The 21,067-nt window shown below is 59.1% G+C and overlaps 1 protein-coding gene across 1 annotated transcript in view; it reads right to left on the reverse strand.

Moving 5' to 3' along the window:
* Positions 1-4,943: 4,943 nt before the first annotated feature.
* Positions 4,944-21,067, reverse strand: part of LOC111155675 (C2 calcium dependent domain containing 2) — a 54,581-nt gene continuing 38,457 nt past the window's right edge. The window contains exons 11-15 of the mRNA XM_022515965.1: positions 20,604-20,775; positions 19,719-19,832; positions 17,599-17,726; positions 15,711-16,020; positions 4,944-8,655 (exon numbers count right to left, since the gene is read on the reverse strand). Of these exons, the coding sequence (XP_022371673.1) occupies positions 8,393-8,655; positions 15,711-16,020; positions 17,599-17,726; positions 19,719-19,832; positions 20,604-20,775 (987 nt within the window). The 3' untranslated portion in view covers positions 4,944-8,392. The remainder of the gene's footprint in view (positions 8,656-15,710; positions 16,021-17,598; positions 17,727-19,718; positions 19,833-20,603; positions 20,776-21,067) is intronic.

The raw sequence follows: 21,067 nt of genomic DNA on the forward strand, positions 1-21,067 counted from the left end.
GGTGGGTGCGTCGTCCTCCAGGTCCGCCCGCACGTGCAGGGGAGCTGCCCTGTGCCCCCACAAGCTCAGCGGAGACGGTTGGGCACCGCGGGCTCCCGAAATCCACACCCTGACCGGTGCCGTGCGGCTCCTTGGAAAGTTTGGGACCAGCACCGCCCTGGTCAGGGCAGCTTTGAAGGCCACACTGCTCCCTGGGGCTGTTTCTGCCCCCGCCTGTCCCCCCGGTTCTCCCGGCCTGCGAGGCCTCTGGACGCCCTGCCTGGAATGTACCTGCGGCAGCCGCAGAATGTTGCGAATAGAAGGAACTAGAGGGGCCTGTAAGTGTCGGGCGCAGGGCCGGAGAGCTGTCCTCTTCGTTGTGCTCGGCGGAGAGCTCCGCCGGAGAGGATGAGCTGTGGGAAATGGTTTGCAGGGGATGAGCTGTGGGAAATGGTTTGCAGCTGGCGTGAGAAAGGGCTCCACGGAATCAGCAGGAAAGAGACAGCCGTGTAGGAAAACGGACCCTTCCTGGTAAGGGACATACGGTGCTTCTTAGGCATCAGCAAGGCTGTGCACTGTACAAGAGAGAAAAGGCAACATTGAGTGCAATCGTCTTTATCTGTTACATTAGCAAAGATTTTTTTTTTTAAGCTTAATAGCATAATTTTGAAGAGACTGTAGAAAATAAGGTGTCTCATCTTTTCCTGGTGGGAGACTGATTCGGTATAGCCCCCATCTGGGCCATTTGTTAATATGGAAATTCCAAATGCGTAGAGCCTCGGGCACGGCAGCCCCACGAGCTGGATTATTCAACAGCCGGACGAACTTGTGTGGACTGGTATTAAGTGAGGACCCATTGGAGGGCCCCCGCTGTAGGGTGGAAGGTTGAGCAGGTGTGGGGGGTGGGGCGGGGTATGCGCAGTGTCTCGGACTGCTGGGGCTCATGGGTCCGCCCTCCCTAGGTCTGCATCCCAGCCTCCCACACCTCTCTTGATCATCTCGCCCTTACCCTGCTCATACCCCTGTCCCCCAGCTATGGGATCCCCGCCTTCCTCCAGCCTTTTGTCCCTCAGCCATCCTCGAGGTCTTTTGCACAGATTCCCTCTACCTTGGAATGCTCTCCTGGGGTTCTCCACCGCCATCTTTTCAGCATTCGGGTCTCTGCTCAATCCCCAGGAGCCCCAGACTGACCGCTACAGCTAATAGACACCCCTTGCCTACCTCCCACCCCTTGAGTGACCACTCCCAGTTCTCAGCGCCCAGGGGGCAGCTTCTCTGGGCCTCCGCACACCAGAGGTTCTGGCAAGCATGAGCAAGAGTAGGTTGTTGGCAGAAAAAATGGACAGGTTACAGCAAGAGTGAAAACCTGTAAAAGTGGAAGACCCGAACCCCCTGAAGCCATTTCTCATGTTAGTATGTAGCACGGGGCTGGGATTCATATCCGCGATGCTCATTAAATCTTCAGGAGAATTTTCGGTGTGTTCAGTATACGTCTTCTACAAAGGCTGGAAGCAGTTCCTTTCAAGGCAGATTTCTATCCAGAATTTTATTATTTTTTTTATTAGTTTCAGAGGTCTCTCAGTGATTCATCAGTAACATACAACGCCCAGTGGTCATCACATCCTGTGCCCTCCTGAATGCCCATCCCCCACTTACCCCACCCCACCACCCTGCTCCCCTCCAGCGACCCTCAGTTCATTTCCTGGAGTTAGGGTCCCTTCTGATTTGCCTCCCTCTCTGATTTCCTCTTGTTTTATTTTTCCTTCCCTTCCCCTGTGTACATGGGTTTTGTTTCTGAAATTCCATGTATGAATAAAATCACGTAATTGTCTTTCTCTGATCTATCGGATATACCAAATTTTTTTCAAAGTTGTGTTTCTAAAAGTGTCAAATTTATGAGTAACGTAACAAAAACAATGTAGGAACCTTGCCTGAACCCCAAGCAGGAAAACAAAAGAAAAGCCACCTGTAAACGATGTTCCTGGGCAGCTGGGGAGACCTGAACAGAGCCCGATACCTGGCAGCCTCAGTGCCCAGCTCCCCAAGCGCTCCCCCGCAGCCCGAGACACTGCGCATCACCACTGGGCGTGATGATGCCGTCCTTCTCAGAAAACGCGTTCTGAAGCATTTCGGGTAAAACACGATGTCTCCACACAGCAGTGGATCAAGAGGTCATGGGTAGGTAGCACAGTTATACCCAAGTCAGTGAATCTCTACATGGGTTATTCTGTAGGTTTGACATTTTTATTTATTTAATTTATTTTTTAAGATTTTACTTATTTGTCAGAGAGAGCGAGTGAGCACAAGCAGGGGGAGTGGGAGAGGGAGAAGCAGGCTCCCTGCAGAGCAGGGAGCCCGAAGCGGGACTCGATCCCAGGACCCCGGGATCATGACCTGAGTCGATGCAGATGATTACCGACAGAGCCCCCCAGGCGCCCCAGAAATTCTTAAAAGTAAGCTGAGGAAATTAAACATGAGAAGAGCTTCCATCTCTGAGTGGATTTGCCTACGGGCACGGTTCTCCAGGAGCAAGACGAGCTGTGGGTTTGAGGCTTCATGACACCGTGTTCTCGGTCCTGACTTGGGCTGCCTCAGACATGTACGTTCCAAGTCCCGTGTCTCATCAGCCCTGGTTTTTTGTTAATTGACTCCTTTCGTACCAGATGTTATAAAAAATAAATATCCTAAGCCACTTCTCTACACTCCCTCCAGCTTGTGATCGGGCGGGTTTTCTTGCCCAGATAAAGCGAGGGATCTAATCAGCAAGTGATTTTCCTCACTCTGTGCAGAGCGGTGCTTCTTGCTTTATAGTGTTCCCACCTCTTAACCACTGCGTGATCTTGGACAAGTCACTGAACCTCTCTGGGCCTCAGTTTCCTAGTCTGTGGCGTGGACACGGATCATAACTCAAGGGGTTGTTTCAAAGAGTGTAGGAGTCAGTAGATGTAAAACTCCGGACAGAGTTCTGGCCAGTAGCACGTGCTCGACTCCTATCAGTTACCATCGCTGTGATCGTGAATCTTTATCTAGGTTTTGTGTAAAATACCAAGTAGCCCAGGCGCCTGAGCACCCGGCTTTAGACCAGGATCATCAGTAGTTCCGGATGCTTGCCACGCACGGGACACCAGGTGGCGGTTTGCACAGTGGAAGTGGCCGTGCGGAGCCGGGGACAGTGGTGGGCAGAGCGTGACCGTGGGTGTCTCTCGGGCGCCGTGGGAAGAGGGCCCTGTGCCAGTCCTCCATCCTGGTGGCCAACCTCTGCGGGACCAACCTGCCTTTTCTGCGAACGAGGTATTGACCTCTACTTGCAGCCCCTGTATTTGTGGAGATGGCCAAGGTGAACAGTGGCACGGTTTTGTCCTCGGCTCCCTGGCGGGCTCTGTCCCCTGCGCCTGGGTTCCTGTGAGCCGGGGTAAAATGGGCTCATAGATGGGGGCCAGGTGATACCTCTCATTACTCACTAGGTCTACACTGCCCTCAGCCCAACAGGTTCACTGCCTGCCTGGGAACCGGTGTAAGGGGAAGCAATATGGGGACAAGTGACAGGGACCGAAGGAAGTGCCTGGTGCTCGGGGCTGTCCTCAGTGGCAGAAGCTACTTCACGGAGAAGGTGGGCTTGTGTTTGGTGGGTCGTACTAGGGACAGGGGGGGCACATTCACAGTCTGGGGGTGGCTGGTGTGGATTAACATGGGTTGTCGGGGGCGGGGCACCTGGGTGGCTCAGTCGGCCGAGGGTCCCAACTCTCAATTTTGGCTCAGGTCACAAGCTCAGGCCCTGCGTTGGGCTCCACACTAGACATGGAACCTGCTGAAGATTCTCTCTCTCCTCTGCCCCTCCTCCCACTCATGCGCTTTCTCTCCTCTCTCTTCTTTCTCTAAAATAAAAAAAACGTGGCTAATGTAGACGGGTCTGGTAGGAGTCCAGTGTGTGCCTCGAGGTGACCGGCAGGAGATCCAGTGGGGAAAGCTGGTCCCTTAGGGCAGGGCTGGCCGTCTAGCAGGCCTGTCAGGCCTCCTGATACAGCGTCGGCCCAGAACGGACCCCAGGTCACGCAGGACGCGGCGGGGTGGTCTCAGACTGCCGGACGCCTCCACCGCAAATGAGACACCGGGCTGCCACGGCTTGCCACATCCAGAGCTGAGACTGCGGACCCAAGCCCGGGATGGCTGGAGCCGTGCACGGGTACATGGCTCCCCTCGCAGGCAAAGGCCTGAATCGTCGGCTCCTACTCCCTACCCGGTGGGGCCACCCCACCAAGGGGCACCGTGCACGCCTCACTCCTCCGAATGCTGTAGTGCCTGGCAGAGCAAGGAAGGAGGGAGGGAAACAGAGTCACTGACCCCCAGGAAGGAGCCGAGATGCCTGCAGTTTTGTGCGGGACCTGTCCCTCTGTCTGGCTGTGCCCTGCCCTCCCCCCGACCCCGCCAGGACCAGCACAAGCCCTGCACCAGCGAGACACCAGGGATTGGCTCAGTTGAGCCCACGTGGGAGCCCGCTCCACGCCACCCTCCACGGGCCACCCTGGGGGCGGATGTTGACCGGGAGCTGAGGGACATATTAAAAAGATGGCCTCCTAGAGGACAGTGCCCCTCAGATCGCCGGGGGTCACGCAGAGGCATCTCCCGCCAGCTTGCACGGTGGGAGGACCCAGGCCAGCCGACCCTGATAGCACCCCCCATGCACCATGACCCCGGGGGCCCCTGGAAACGTTGACTTTCTAGTAAATGGGTGTAGCCCCGGGCCCAAAACGAAGCCAGTACAGCAGAAGAGTGTGAGGAAGGGCGTCTGCCTGGAACAGAGCAAGTGGCAGTGGCCACGCCTCCTCTTCCACGCCGCTGACCACGGTGGGCTTGTACACCAGCCGGCCACCGAGCATCACGCAGCAGACGGACCGGGATCCGGGACCCCGGGACAGACGCGGGACCTGAGGGACAGCCCAGGGCTCAGCAAACACAAGGCCGTGTTTCGTGTCCCAAGTGCACGTTTATTTCTTTCAAAGACTGTTTACATCCCAGAACGTCTCCCACAGTTTGGTGCGGGACGGGGACTTGTGTTGACAGAGCTACCGAGGAATACGGTCACTGTCCAGCACGTTCGTCACCACACTGAGCGTCAAGACAGACCTTGCCACACACCTGGAAGACCTTTCGTTTTCTTTTTAAAAAATGCAGCTCTGATGTGACCTTGGGGGAGGGGGTCCTACAAGGCTGACTTGTAAATGTTTCTGAGCACTTGGAAGCTGGGCGAACTAGGCGGGTTGACGTACGCCGGATGCCTCCTGTCACGTGGGACAGGAATGCGAGGATGGGGGCCGGGAGGGGACCTGAGTTTGCTTTGCAGAACGTAGCAGCACCTGCGTGTCCATACCACGTGCTTTGGTGATAGGGCCCGAGCAGGCGTGGGGCCGGGGTGGGAGGGCCCGGCGTTGGGGTCTACGCCAGCGCAAGACTGGTTTCCACCCAGCGGACATCCACGTTCTGTCCTCCGGGGTCCCCCAGCTTGTGCCCTGAGGTGTCAGGACTGTGAGGCTCTTGCCAGGAAAACCCCAGTGGCTGCTGGCAGCCACGGGCGTGAACGAGTCCCTTTCTGCTCAAGAAGAAAACTCGCAACCGTCTTCCGTAGAGGCAGCCGGAAGAACCAATCAGACGCCGCGATGGGCACCTCACTTGTGGCTGGTGGCCGGCGACCGGCCCCGGAGCTCTCAGGAGGCATCAAGGGCTGCTTTTAAACTTAAACTTGGGAGTGGATTTACATAAAGTGCTCTGTCTACACCGTCGTCTTCACAGCGGTTTCCGTCCGGACAGTGAGATCGGCGCTTTTGTTACTGCCGCCCTGTGAACACACGCGTGCACACACAGACACACACACTGCAGGCTCCCACGCGTTCCTCTGCAAACACGGGGACGTCCCTGAGCGCAGGGCACTGCCCCAGCTCACGAGCAACGGGACACCCGCTTCCAGACACAGACACGTTCCCGTTCACGCGTGCGAAATCGCTCCGAAACACGAGTCTGCAAAAATATCGTGAGCGAAACACGGAATCAGGAGCCCCCGCGCCAGTAAAGCATAAGGAAAGGCAAGGGAATGAGGGGCTTACGGGTCGGTACGGTTAGCATTTGGTGTATAACCTTAATTGGCGCGGAACCTTCCCATTTCCTTCCACGTAAATGCCGACCCCGCAAAAGCACAGGCCGGCCAAACGGCCCGGAAAGCAGCATTCACAGTATCAACGCGGCCCGCTTTCTCACGCGGCTCTGTTCCCGCGCCCTCCGTGCTCTCGCGAGTGTCCTGCGAGCTCAGGAAAGGCCCTCAGACGGAGAAAACGTGTGCACGTCTCGAGGAGGAGCTCCTGATCTTGCTTAGAGGTACGGGGCCCCTGACAGGTGCCCGACACACACACAGAAACACGCATCTCCTTACCACTCTCCACCTCTCACGCTACGGTCCTGCGTCGAATGCGGAACAGACGCAGCCCACCCGTCGCTCACCCGGGACCCAGAAGAGGCCTCGAGTCACCGGGAAGTGGAGAAAACAAGAGCCTTTGGCAAAAGGATGAAACAGTGAACAAATGCTCCTGGGGTCAGTCAGAAATGGGAATGCCTGAGACGGGTTTTTTTTGAGCACAAGAAAGTGCCGGCGTAAAACTCCGATACCGTCACATTGACTAAATTGAGCTGATCTGAACTTCAAAGTCAAACAAAAAACTGTGCTAAGACCTTCTGACCTGTGCCTGAAAGTCTGACGTGTAACGTCCTCCGAGAATTCTTGACTATCCCCAGGGCGTCCTACCGTGGGAGGAAAGGCGGCAGTCCTTCCAGTAAGACCAGTGACCGGACGTGTTCCAGGAAGACAAGTAGTGACCAGCCTGCGAGGACTGACTTGGTATGACGACATGTTGGCGTTCCCCATGCCACTTCATGCCGACAAAAAACAGAATGTCCCCTATAAAAACTCATTTTACAGTCACCTGGTGACTCCCGGGACACCGGAGGCTTTCTGAGTGTGCATTTCCAAGTAATGGCCTTCATGTGGTTTTATAATCTCGCTCTCAAGGAAAAGGAAGAAAGTTCCGTAATCTGGGTTTTCGGGAAGGTTTTGATCGGTAGTGGCTCTGTTACCCCTGAAAGATGGGTTTAAGGATCAACAAAAGCGCGTGTGGGGAGGAGCCCCCCCAGTTTCCTATGCGGGACAGAGGTCAGCCTTCACGAAAGCCTTTGAAATCTCGCAGGAAGAAAGCGAATCGTGTTAAACCATCAGATGTTTCTCAGGAACGACCACAGCCCTGACAAGCTCGTCCCCTGAAAGTGGCCCCTTTGGACGGATGGGCCAGCGGCGCAGACACACAGACGGGCGGACAGACGAGGACCATGGCTTGAGGGGTACACAGAGATATGCACGTGGTGGGCCGCCTTTATCTTTTCTCTCCCCCACGGGAAACCAAAACAAGGACCAAGACGGGCGGCGCACCGTTCACGGCAGAATTCTGGAGAGCTCCCGAGAGGACTGGGATGCGACGTTTGGCCCGTTTGTTACGAAACTTCTACCCTGAAGACTCCTGAGACATACGACAGCTTCCTCTCTGGTCCTAGAAGCACTCGGCTTCCGCCGTTGGCGGCGTTTGGGAAACTGGCCGTGGAGGGAAGAGAAACCGTGTGCGCGCGTGTGTGTGCACGTGTGGTCGCCGTGGCGCTGGCTACCACTGACGGCTCCCAGCCTCCCTGGAGAGCCCCCTCCCCCCAGCACTTTCGACACAAGAGAGGGACACGTAAAACCACACAGGGATTGCTAGCTCCCCGCGTGCAAACGGGCTCAGAGTAAACACCAGGAGCACTCGGCATAAGGTGCGCAGAATTTAGTGTTTGCATATGGTTTCAAGTTCTATGGCTAATACGAAAGGCAACTGTCCTCTTCCTTTGTCATAGTGTTCTCATTACCACCGTAATTTCCCTGCGGACCCCAAATGCTGCCTCTGTCCCACCTCTCCGTACTCAGGGCCGGCTGCACCGTGATGCTGAGCCACCCGCGAGGACAGGTGACTCATCCATTCCATTCCCAGGGACAGCACAGGGGGACACCTCCTCTTTGGGACATGGTCTGGGCGTGGACCCAAGGTACTATGTGTCTGAGCGCAGCAGCAGGGTTAAGACCGAGTGCCCCGCACCTGCCCCATCTCCGTCCATCACAGGACGTTCTTTAGTTCCTAACATAAATCTTCTCGCGTTTAACTTCTGCTCTTGGGTGGGAGCAGAGCTTTGGGTCTCCCTGGGCATCTGGTGGCAAATCGGACTTTGTCAGGTGTCTCTGGGGGAAGCCTCCCGGCCGGGAACTCAGGATTCCGTTCCCCTTTCCCCCAGCCAGGCCAGGCGGCCATCTGACAGTGTGCGGGCCCTCTCGCTCCGTCCTGGCGGGTGGTTAGGGGGGCCCGCGTCTCCCTGCGTCCTGGTGAGGCAGGGGGCCGGCCGCGGGGTCCGCCGGAGCCCCGTTCATGGCACTCTTGCTTCTGTGTCTGGAGAGCAGCTTCTTGTTCAGGATCCTGGAGAGTGTCGCCCCCTTCCTCCGGGCCCCCTCCGGCTGCTGCAGGAACACGAGGTCATTGTGCGACTGGCTCATGCCGGGGTCTTTCTGTTGCTGTCGCCGGCGGAAGAACAGCTTTGCGCCTTTCCTTAAAATCCCTCCTGCAGGGAGAAGCACAGGGGCCGGTCAGGTGGGCTGTGGCGGGAACGCAGGGACCACTCGTCCAAGATGGAAACAAACAAGGACTTTTGAGAGGCTCGAGTAAGAGCGGTTTCTGACTTTGCTGGGTGGTCGCTGTAGCCACCCGGGAGAAGCTGCTGGAATCTGGCCTGGACCAAACCCCCGAGTTTTCAGGATGGACAGACTCTGAGCCCAGAAGCCATGAGCTGGTCAGGTGCAACCCGGGGAGGCCTCTCTCTCCCCCGCCTCCTAGTCAAGACTGAAGGCGGTGGGCTGTCCCCCTGGGGTTCCCCGGCCCCCACCCCCAGAAAAGACAGCCCTGCTATGAAAACCCCAGCAGGGGTCAGAGCACCTCTCCACCAGCCCTGGAGTCATCACACCCGCGTGTCGGTGCCGGCGGCTCTGGACAGGGCTGTCTGGCCGTCCGGGCAAGGGGCTCCACGGCTCTTCGGCAATTCGTTACTCTCACGCTCGAGCCAACAGATACTTGAATGTTTGTTTGGGGGGACCCCGAGAGACACCTGCCGGCTCTGCGAGTGGACAGCGGTGGAATCAGGCCTAGCCCCGTGTGTGGACTTGGAACAGTCAGCACATCCGAGCAGTGTGCCCGTGACCTCAAGAGGCCACTCGTGGGAACTGGCACCAAGGACGGGCATCCTTCCGCTCGGGGCGCACCCCAGAGCTCCGGAGCCCGGAGGCAGAGGCCCAATGTCACCTGGGAAAGGTACTGAAAAGGTCTCCCCCCACCCCTTCTCTTTGGATATAAGCAAACAGCCTCTTACACAGAATCCTGAGGACGTGTGTACAAGGATCTAATGGGGAGGGGCTGTGTGCAGGGGTTTCCAGGACAGTGGGCGGGGGAGGCAGCACGAAGGAGACTACAGACGTGTCCGTGGCTCTCCCCTCACCACAGGACTGCTGCGCTACATCTGGGGGCCACGAGTGTCTGTTCCTAGAGCTGGTCCATCCCCGTAAGAAGTGGCCTGTCCTGAAAAATCCCCAGCTGGGGGCTGTCACGCCACCAGTCACTGTACCAGCTGGATTTGTCGCTGCAGCCCCGCCAGTGGGGCAGGAGCCCTGGCGCCCACGGGTTTACTCCCCGGCCTGTAGGATGCCCCAGGCACTGGGAGGGGCTCCAGCCGACCGAGTTACCTGGGGTCGCTGAGGCCCAGAACGTGATTCTGAACTGCAGGAACCTGCTTTAGGCTCAGCTTGGGGTCCCTGAAGAGCATATAAATAAGGGGTCCCCACGAAACAGAGGAGAGGAAGGCGGGGAGGTCCAGCAGGGATGGGGCGGTCCCAGAGAACCGCGTCTCCAGACCCCACTCCAGGGGTCCGTGCACTGAAAGTTGGGCAGGGGTCTGGTGTGAGTGCGGGTGCTGTTCTGGGTTGGATCATGTCCCTCCGGAATTCGTTGGTTGGGGTCCCGAGACCCCAGAGACAACAGAGGGGATTCATCAACGGTAAAACCAGGCGGGCGCTCTGCCAACAGGACGTGTCCTTACTCAGAGAACTGTGGACGCAGGCGCGCCCACGGGGAGGGCACCCACGGAGGCAGGGATGGGGGTCACGCTTCCACAAGCCAGGGGAGGGCAAGGACGCCAGTGGACACCAGAAACCTGGGGAGAACACGGAGCAGAGTCTCCGTCGTCAGGAGGCCTCTGGACTTCTGACCTCCGGAGCCGGGACACTGTCCGTTTCTGAGCACAAGGCTGTGTGCTGCGGGACAGACCAGCACCTGATGCCGGGAAGCACGGTCTGCCCCAGATTCGGAGGAAAACCAGAGCACAGAGAGGGCCAGGAGTGGCTGTGTTCACAGCTCTCTAGAAAGGGAATCTACACGTTTCTAAGCCGTCACTTTCACTCTTGTAAATGAAATTGCACTTGGGGCGCTGGATGGCTCAGTTGGTTAAGCATCCGACTCCTGGTTTTGGCTCAGGTCATGATCTCGAGGTCATGGGATCGAGCCCGGCATCAGGCTCTGTGCTAAGTGGGGGGAGCCTGCTTGGGATTCTCTCTCCTTCTGCCCGTCCCCGCGGACTTGCAGGCATGCTGACTTGCTCTAATAATAAAAAAACTTCAAGATTGAAATGACTAAAACTCAAATTCTTGCCATATTAAGATGAATTATCAGGGACTTCTAGGCTGCGAATAAAGTCCGGACAGTGGGCAGACCCGTGTGCCGTGCTGACTGGAAACACTCGTGCCCGCTGCAGTGTCCCACGAGCTAAGGTCTGCTCCCACGCGTCCCAGGGCCGGGCCTGTAGCGCGCTGTCTGCTGCGCTTCCGTCCCCACACAGGCTCTCCGAGCAGGTCTGCAGTTTTGGCAAATCTGACTGTTCTGCATTCATACAAGAACCAGGTGATGCCCCGTAACTTGACATGACTTGTCACGGCTTCTACGGGGACACCACCGCCGCCTCGGATGGAGGGGTCGTGTGAAAGGAGGGGCTGAGGTTTGCAGATCTGTAGGCTGGAGCCCTGCTCCTGTCTCCCAGAGGTGTCTGAGGGAGACCTTATTCCTGGCAGTGATGTGCCGGGCCCCGCTAGCAGGGGCCCCAGGGCAGAAAGCCCGTGTGCTCGTGCCTGGCTCCCCTCGATGCGTGAGACCTGCTGTCTGAGCCGGCCGTGGACGGGTCCCACCCCGGGGGACGGGGCGAGCAGGTGTCTGGTCAAGGACACCTGCATGGGCGGTCACCGGGGAGCCCCCTGGGAGCGGGATGAGTCTCGGTCCTCAGAGCATCCCAGAGCGCGGCCCTGTACTCCAGCATGGACGTGGACGGGCTTTCTGGAACCCTGTCAGTCTTGACGTTCTGATAGCACGTGTTAAGACAGGACGCAAGTCCCTCCCAGACCCACAGCTTAATTCCTCAAACGTGAAGAATGACTAGCGTGAATGGAAGTCATGCCTTTCTCCTTTCCAGATAAAAATGTTAAGAACGTTTAGATCTGGGGGACGAATCACAGTGACCTTTGGGGGAAGTAGAGCCAGAAGAACAAGGCCACGGAGGGGACACGGACCCCGCCACTCCGTGGAGGTGTGGGGGTCAAGGACAGACATGCCAGCACACACCCCCGTCAGCTGGGAAGGGACAGGGAACGGAGCTTCCTCAGCTCCCCGGGACCGTGCTGCTCTGTCCCTGGCGTCTTCCTGTCCAGCATGCCCCGTGACTGAGTCCAACACTCATCTGTCCCGGGAGGGAACTCGGGAGAGGAGAGGTTAACCGTGCCTCCGGCTCTCCCGGACTAGAGCACGTCACCCTGGATGGCGTGCTTGGCCTTCATACCATCGGCTCAGCGCCTTGAGAGCCAACGCCCAGGGCTCCCTCGGGGAGAAGACGGCAGTCTGTCCAGCCGGCCACCCCGCCCCACAGATTTCAGACCCCAGGATGGCGTGAGCCACTTCCCTGAAATGTAGCACCTGTGGTTCTGTCTAGAGAACTCTGGCTAAGACGGTAACTAACAGTTTGGAACGTCACCCTTGCCTCTGGGCCCCCAGAGTCTGTCACCTTTGCGGATGGGGATGGTCACAGGGCCTGAGCAGGAGGGGCTGGAGCGCTCCGGGTTTTACAGAGCAAGTTCCAGACCTTCTTGGCCGCTCTAGCGGGCACGAGCGAGAATCAGACCTCGCCCGCCCAGACCTGAGCCTTTGAGGTTCCTTCAGGTAAAATCTGGAGAGGAGGTACGTGGAATTTGAAACAAACAGCCCCAACGTCTTAAATGGGGGACCGAGGAGAAAAAAAGGAATCTTCCCCTGGTTCTAGCAAGGTTTAAAAAAAAATCACAAATGGGCTAAAGAATAAACAAATAGGAAAAGAATCAAAAATAATTCCTCTAAATGGGAGCTTTAGTATAGCAAATATCTGCAAATTTATTCTCGTTTGCCTCCACCGACCCTAACAGACATGAACAGGTCACCGGAGAATCCGTCAGAGAGGTCGGAGGCCAGTGACCAGGGTCCCTGGGCATGTTGTAGTCTGCTGCCCGCAGAACAGCTCCGGAAGTCAAGCCAAACCACAGACCATCCGTGTAGAAAAGGGACCGCTTGTTAGAACCAGGGCCCAGCAAAGGGTGGGCACTCGACCGGGCACGAGGCTGGCTGTCCCCTGAGCCAAGGACAGCGCCCCGACCCCCGAGGCAAAGGAGCTACACTAATGGGACCAGGGCATGTCCGAGGAGGAAGACGGGGAAACTAGCAGCCCGGGCAGGTCACGCCGCAAAGGCACAGGAAAGCAGGGAAAGGGGATCTGCTTCCTGCTCTTGCGAAACAGGCTTTTCTCACAGCAAGGCTGTAGTCAGATTTAAAAATAAATAAATAAATACCAATAAGACAAAAATAACTTACTGTGTAGGCAATTAATTCTGGTTGGCATAGCGATCCTCTTAAGTTAAAGGTAATGAGCACGAGATGACGGGAAGGAAGAGGTCAGAGGTTAAAAGAAAGTACGCAGGAGCCAAACAAGGGGGACAGGCAGTGAGTCCCAGGGCGCCGTGCCCATGCACATGTGACGTTACAGGGCAGGACATCTGGCCGGGCTTGGGGGCTGCGGGGGGGTTGTCTGGTTTTGTTTTTTCACTCCTTAATATTTGTCAAAGTTTCATCCATCGTTTTGCTCTTCCTTACGGTAAAGTCCACACGACACGGACTCTCCCGTCCTAACCACCTCCAAGTCCACAGTCCCATTCCGGGCCTTCCCCTTGCCGTGCGACCGCACGGACACTTGGTGACGCTAAATATAAGCCCAGATCTGGGGACTGGACTTCCTGTGTTGGCTGCAGCCTCAGGAGAACGCGTGTGTCCAACCAGCGAACTCGCAGGCTTCGCAACACGCCGGCCGTTCGGGGGACCTGCGGGAACTCCCGCTGGGACAGGCGGCGCGCGGTTCTCCGGCCAGGAAATGAGCTTCAGTTTAAAAGGAGAGAAGGTTCCCCACAGCCACTGGGCCCCAGGCAGCAAGGTGAAAACCCCCGGGGACAAGAACGAGTGGGCACCTGTCACCCGTAATCGCCTGCGGTTCTGACCTCTCCTAGAGATGCAGGGTCTGGGTCTCTCCGAAAACCTTGGAACAGAAGCAAATTTGGAAACGCTGCCCAATACGTCCCTTTGCGAATCCACAGCGCCGGCGGGGTGAGCGACACCAGTCGCCACCACATGCAGCGTGGCCCCGGGGCCCAGGCTCCGGGGAAGCATCAAGCATACCGGTCAGCACCCAGGCCCCCTCAGAGTGCCCCTTTGCAGGGGTGCCCTCCCCCTGGCCAGGGACGGGAAAGGAGAAGCATGGCCATGGCACAGCCAAAATGGAAACCCACAGCAAAGAACTCTCTGGAAGGAAAAGCGGAGGAGCAGAAGGAAGATGCCAGGGAGGAGGGAACGGGGCTCTCTGGATGGACTCGGGGTCAGCGAGGCGCGGCCTCTCAGTGAAGGCAGGAGGGCAGGCTGAAGGGTTGTTGGACTGTTGGCCGTCGGGAGAAGGAAGGGGGAGGAAGGGGCACCCCACCCTGCATCTCGTCTTCCGCTCTGCCCAGCGCACACTGCTTCCTCAGGGTTAGAGGAGCTCCCTGAGGCAGGGAGCTGGCCCCCAGTCCAGGCTGGCGGGGGGTGGGGGTGTGTGTGCCGCCATGTGGACCTGCAGCCGGGCCTCCTTTCCCGTCACCTGGGCTGCCCCTTCTGAACCGGGACAAGGGAGCCACCAGAGGTCCACGCACAGGTCACTCTGACTCGGGCCAGCAGGTGGACAGAGGCCCACAGTCTGATCTCTGTTGCATGGCCTAGGGATCCTATCCTCTTCCTTCTAACTTCCAGCGGGTCCCCATCTGTGCCCTCTCTGCTTCAGCAAGGGTGTGGCTCACGTGGACCCCCGTGGAGCAGACCCCCTCCTCCGCAGAGTCCTCAACCTCAGCCCCAGGGACATGGGCCACCATGTGCCAGGCCATCCTGCAGGCTGCATAGCAGCACCCCAGCCCCCAGCTGTGGCCAGTGAAACGGCCTCAGGACACAGCTGTGTCCCCTGGAGGGGACGGGCGGGGGGCGCACGGTCACCCAGTTTGAGAACCACTGGTCAGTGGCGGCAAGAGGAGAGGAGCAGAGCAAGGCAACCGCAGAGCTGCTAACCAGGCTTCCCGACCTCGGGAGGGACAAGACGGCCTCCTGTCTGCATTCTCGGGGGCCGGGAGGGGAGGGGTGAGGACTTCGTGCTGAGCGGCACCCACGACGCCCAGCTGGGACCAGGCGCCTGCGTCTGTCTCCCATCCCGTCTCTGTACTGGGATCGCGTTGTTCCTGCCTGGGAGGTAAGCACAGCCTCGCGCAGAGGAGCTGAGGCCCAGGAGGCTTGACCCTCCCTGACCCTCCCACCCAGAACAGCCCTCGAGCCCCTGGACTGTCTCGTCTCAGAAAGGGCCTCGAGGGGGACTGTCATGCCAGAGCCCAAGTCAAGCACACACACGGACAAAGTCTACAAATGCAAAGCTTCGATGTGGTGCTAACGGAGAACAACGGGTCATCCTCAGGACAGGACGACTGGTCACTACACACACACACACAGCAAGTTAACCGCTTCCTTTCCCAGGGAACGTCTCTCCCCTCGGACCCCGGCAGGTCCGAGCACGGAGGTCGGGCCGGGTTTTAGTTGGAGAGATGAGCCTGAGGCACGGTGAGCAGAGGGGCCAGTCTCCACAGCCACAGAAGCCCGGGGTCTGCTGGCTTCGTGCCGAGTCGCTGGGTGACCCCCTCTATACGTTCTGGAGGGTTCTACTTCAGGGGGGCGGGGCAGAGTGCCGACAGAGGAAAGGGCGCCTTTAGGCATGACCAGAAACTGCTGCCCTCGGGGCAGAGACGGAAGGATTCTGAATATGCCGCCTGCCCACTGGCTCCGGGCGGGGGCACCCCTGCTTGCTGGGGTGGGGTGCCGAGGGCAGGGCGGCCTGGCAGCAGAGGGAGCAGAAGCCGGGGATGGGAACTGAGGATTAGCTTGGAGAGGGGAAGGAGAGAAAAGCCAGCGGGTGGGCTGGGGGGCAGGGGGCGCAGGTGTGGGTACCTTTATGCTTCTTGGCAGTGCCCGGCTCTGAGACACTCAGGGAGCTCTCTGACAGCTCGTCCCCGTCGAGGTCCAGCGGGGCCTGGCTGCCCCACGCCGAGGCCTGGGACTCCTTGTCCAAGTCCCAGGAGTCCAGCTCGCCCTCCTGGGGCTCTGGGGCCGGCGGGGCTGGGGCGGAGGCCTCTTCCTGCAGTGGGGCGGAGGCAGCGGCCGCCCCCACGAGGGTCGGGGTGTCCTCCTGGTGGGCGCTGTCCATGGAGGCCGAGTAGTCCAGCATTAGGGCAGCGGCATTGTCCTGAGAGAGTGAGGTCTGTCCCAGGACAAAAGAAAGAAGTTAGCATGAGGGGTGGTGGCAAGTACAGATGGAAGGAGCCGCGGGCTTGGAAGAGATGAAAAGCTCCGTGCAAAGGTCCTGAGGGTGATTCCAGAGTGTGAGAAGACACCAGCCCGCAGCTCCCCCAGGAGGCACGGCGGGTTTCACGGGGACTGAAACGCAGCCACTGAGGGTTTCCCCTTGCCGCAGAGGGTCTGGGAGGGGCACCTGAGATCACAGGTGAGGGGTACAGAGGAAGCAGACAGCCTTCCCCAGCAGGGGGGCCCGGCAGGGGGCCCACGGGAGGGAGACACTTCCGCCCAAGTGGCCTGCAGCACACCAGGAGGCACAGGAAGTGGGCTGTCCCTTCGGTTGGTCTGTGAACACTTCTTCCCACGGGAGTTTGTTCCCTGCACGGAGAACCCAATTGGCAGGCACACCGCGGCCTGAGAAGTCTGTGTGTGACCTCCTGGTGCCGAAGACAGGTACAGGTGCTACCCTAACCCTCGGGGCCGGTGGGCTGGAGCCTGGGAAGGTGACTGCAAGGGGCGTGGGCTCCCCGGGGCCGCCCACTTCCTGACCACGGGCAGCCACACGTGGCTGGCGGAGAGCCCGCTGACTGAGGACGGGGCCGTCTGAGCCTCCGTGAAGCCTCCTCACTGCCGTGGGTTGGACACATTCCAATAAAGAGCTGCGGGTTCCTAGTGAGTCCGAGATACAGCCTCCGGGAATGGGAGAGGACGGGGTTCTGGACTCCTGATGCCGCCGCCCCCTGCCGGCTGCCGCTGGAAGTGCGCCCAGGAAGGCCGGGAGCCCGGGGGCGGGGGGGGGGGGGGGGGGACCTGGGCAGCGGGGACTTGGGCGCTGGCCGTGGAGGCCCTGCGTATAATGGCAGCACCGGGAGCTCATGCCGGCCCCTCCCATGACCCACCTGGGCATGAGCTGTAGACGGCCACGCTCTCCTACCCTCCAGGCACTGCCCCGCCCTCTGGGTTCAGAGCCTTCCTGCTCCCCCTCCCCCACAACGACCACATCTCCCAGCGGCCCCTTCCTTGCCCGCAGTCTCCTTCCTCATTTGGAGATGTCGAACACGCGCACCGGACCCTCGTGTGGCCTCCGGCCCTGCAGGGCTGCCCCCTCTGGCGGCCCGGCCTGTGTGGGGCCCAGCACGGACTCTGCACCACCGGCACGGGGAAGCGCACGAGCGGCGGCCAGGGGACACTTAACACCATCTGTCTCTGACTGCAAAAGCACACTCATGGCCAACACCTTCAGTGTTTTAGGGACAGGTCGGCCTGCGAGAGGGTCACAGCTCTGTCCCCAGATGGGGCCTCAGGCAGGCCAGTCTCTCTGTCTCAATAGTTTTTCACACGATTCACCGGCCACTCACCAACCAGAGCCCCGGGGGCCAGAACCCTCCAGCTTCCCCACGACAGGGGCAGCGGCCTAAACACGGGTGACCCCCGGCGCTGGCCCTCGGCAGGGAGCTGCCTGGACGACACCGGGAGCTCGGGCCGCCTTCTGCACGGAGGGAGCTCGGCCACGGAGGGGCGCAGGCGCGTGCACGAGCCACACCTTGGAGATCCCTGATATGATGATGGTGCTCTTCTTCCGCGGGGACTTGACCTTCAGCTTCGAGGACTCACTGAGCTGGCGGATGGCCACTTCAGCCACGGGGTCCGAGCCGTTCAGCACCAGCAGCTCTGCGGGAGGGAAGGCAGCCCTGAGCACACTACGCTCCAGCCTGCGGACCTGCAGGGCTGATGGATACGGTCCCCAGGCAGGGCCCCCAGTTCTCCTCTGAAAAGGGCCAGAGCACAAATGGGCACAGCTCTGTGGGCCCGCCCGGGCCGTTAGCACTTACGGTGGCCTCGGTCCTGTGCAGGCTGAGCCCGTGTGGACACCATCGCACAAGGCTGGGCTCCAAGGAGTTTACGAACAGGGCCAGGTCTGGCTCACAGACCCCCCTCGGCCTACAGCTCCTTCTGGATGGTTCCATGCACTCGCTGCTGTGTACTTACTCAGATCTCTGCCCTCAGATATCTGCCAGCCAGACCTCCCTAGAGTTGATAGAGACCAACGAAAGCAGGAAGACCCACCCACAAAAAACCTCCGAACTTTCAGAAGATTCTGAACTTCGGGAGGCAACGCAGTCACTCCTTCCCCTCCAGACCGCGGCTCAGCACAGCGGGCTGCTGTGAGCTCCTTCCCGGGGTCCGTACCCTACACCTGGCCAACACCTATGGGAGGCCGGACACCTAGCAGGGGCTTGCGGAAGGCTCAGAGCACAGTGTTACGTGTCCCCATCCCCTCACCCTGTGAGGCGTGTGCCCCTGAGACGTGGGGGGATGTCAGGCAGCTCGGGTTGGGGGGAGCAGCACGGCCAAGGTCCCCGACGCCCAGCTCGTGCCTGTCTGTCCCTTCCCTGGGGCAGCTCCTGCTCGGGCAGAGGCAAACACAAGGCCATCGGAGGGCTGGACGCTAACGGGGTGTCTCCCGTCTCAGCTTCCACGACGGAGAAGTGCTCCATTTCAGGGCCGACGCGGCCACACACTGCCTGACCACCGCGCAGCGCGAAGGGAGAGGCTCACGAGGAGGGGGCTGGTGAGGACCCCCCAGGGGAGCGCGGCACTGTCGTTCCCAACACTTCACGCCAGGCCTGGTGGCTCGGAGATGTCCTTCAAAGCCCTGTCCAGGTGCTGGGGGTGCGTGAGAAGGGTTCAGTGGCCACAGGCAGCCCAGGGAGCTGATCTGGGGGCTAACTCCACTGCCCACGGAGTGGGAGAGAAACCCACGGTGGGAACGTCAGCCCTTTTAAAAGGCGATCCTGCATGGGGGAAGGGGTCCCTGTGGTCTGAGGCAGCGGGACGCTCTGCCAGGGGCAGAAGGGGCATTGGGGGTGGCCAGCCAGCGGAGGGACAAGGCCTGCGTCTAGGGACTGCAGCTGGGGGGAGCCTGCGGTTCCCAGAGAACCGTGACCACCCCATGGGACGGGCGGTGTCAGCTTCACCAGCTGCGGGGATCCGAAGCCGTCCTAAGATGGCGCGCCCATCAGATGAGAGCTCCCTGCCCCCCGTCCTCTCCTCCTAACCCTTTGTGAGACCAGAAACAGGACTGAGAGGATGGGGAGAGGTGAGCCAGAGAGAAGGAGCCCCCCCTGCCCTCCCTCCGACAGCAAGTCACCCCAGAGCAAAGGGGGCAAACGTAATCCCCAAGTTTAGATCGGGCTCTGACCTAAGGAGGCAGGAACCCCTCTCCCCAGAGACACTGAGCGTGACCGTAACAATGGGCATTTGCGAGCAGAGTTCTGGGGGAGACCAAGCCTAACGAGCAGCTTCTCTGGGGCAACGGGAGAGGAAAAGCCGCCTTTGCAGTTACACCCCTGGGTCCTGCCTCTTGGGTGTTAGTCATAGCACTGGTATACTGAGTGAGGGGAAAATCATGCTCAAATTTTATAACATGAGGCATAAACTGGGATTTTATGTTTATTTTGTGAAAGCATCTGCTAGAACTTAACACCACCCCTGGTCTCTGCCTGGCTTCGTTCCCCCCACCTCCTCCCTGTTCTGCTCTTAATGCTCAAAACAGCGCCTCCCAAACTCCAAAAAGGAAATGCTGACCTGGGGGCACATGAGAAAGACAGGAGAAGAGCCTGGAAGGAGGGAGAAGGATGCAGTGAGCCCGCGGTCCGTTACCTGTGTCCGAAGAAGAGAAGGTCTTACTGACAGGAGCCCCATGGCAGGAGATGGCTTGAACAGAGATGTCCTTCTCAATGACCTTCACCTTGACAGGCGTCTTCAGGGGAGACTCTGTCAGGAGAAAATCCGGATCACAATGGCCCCAAAAGCCACCTGACCCTACAGTTCGCGGAAGGTGAAATCACACTTTCACGGAACCCCAGCCGTTCAGATGTTTTTAACCGTCTCTCATTCTGGGGTGGGGTGCAGAGGTGTATGAGGGGGCAAGTACCCAAAAGGATGCTGGGAACCTGGGTTTAAATAAAATTTCAGAAACTTTCATCAAAAGCCAGAATTTCACTCTCTGTTTCGTAGTCAAGAACAGCAGGCCCAGAAAACCAACTCTGGGAAGATGATACGTTATCTATCTAGAAGCAGAAACACAGTATAAATGAAAATAAAACAGTAAGCCCGTACACAGAGGTTGTCTCTGAGGTAGAGACTAGGGAGGTGCAGAACTCGGCTGGGTCGAAAGTGACTGCACCCCGGGCCCTTCTAGAAAACGGATTCTCCTCCTACGAACTTGCACCGATGGCCTCCATCTAAGGTTTCAAGACAGCGGGCCGGCCGTCCCCGCGGGAGTGTGAGCGGGAAGTTCACCGAACTAGATCACTTCCCCGCACGGCCAGGTTCGGAGCTCCAGCGTGCGCTCGAGCTGAACTTGCCTGGGCAGCCGCGCGTTTGACAACAGAGAACGGTGACCGGGAAAGGTGACCGGTGAGAAGCGGGAAGCTGGGAGTCTCGTCAGTTACCCTCCTCCCTGCACACGAGACCGTCGGAGCCACACCTGCCCCGGCAGCCGGCGCTTCCCGCCACCTTGAGGTGCTCCCGGGCCGCACTCACCGCAGCTCAGGGGGGACGCTCTCCCCGTGTCAAAGCGAGGCTTGGTTTTCACGGCGGTGACGGTGGTGACCACGGTCCCACAGGGCATCACCGTGCGGTCTTTTTCGACCTTTGTGGCAGGAGTAGGTGGCGGGGTCTTGGGTTTCACTTCACCAGGTTCTAGGTAAGAAAACTGCAGAGAAAGCCGGTTACGCATTTGGTGCTGTGCCCACGCCGACCCCTGGGCATGCACGCCGCCCTCCCGTGCCGTAACCCCTGGCTTTGTGGGTCAGCCCCGCTTAGTACCACAGCCATCCAGCCATCAGTCTGGGTTTCCTCAGAACCGACAGAGGGTGACAAGACCCCGTCACGCAGTGCCTGGTGACGGGCACCAAGGCTGGAGAACCCAGCGAAATCGAAGGGCCCTTTCTGGGGTTAGGCCCGCGTGACCCGGCACCATGGAAAACTCCCCATGCAGCGACCAT

The sequence above is a fragment of the Enhydra lutris genome, unplaced genomic scaffold (assembly GCF_002288905.1).
Source record: "Enhydra lutris kenyoni isolate GAN:26980312 unplaced genomic scaffold, ASM228890v2 scaffoldscaffold43, whole genome shotgun sequence".
NCBI classification, from domain to species: domain Eukaryota; kingdom Metazoa; phylum Chordata; class Mammalia; order Carnivora; family Mustelidae; genus Enhydra; species Enhydra lutris.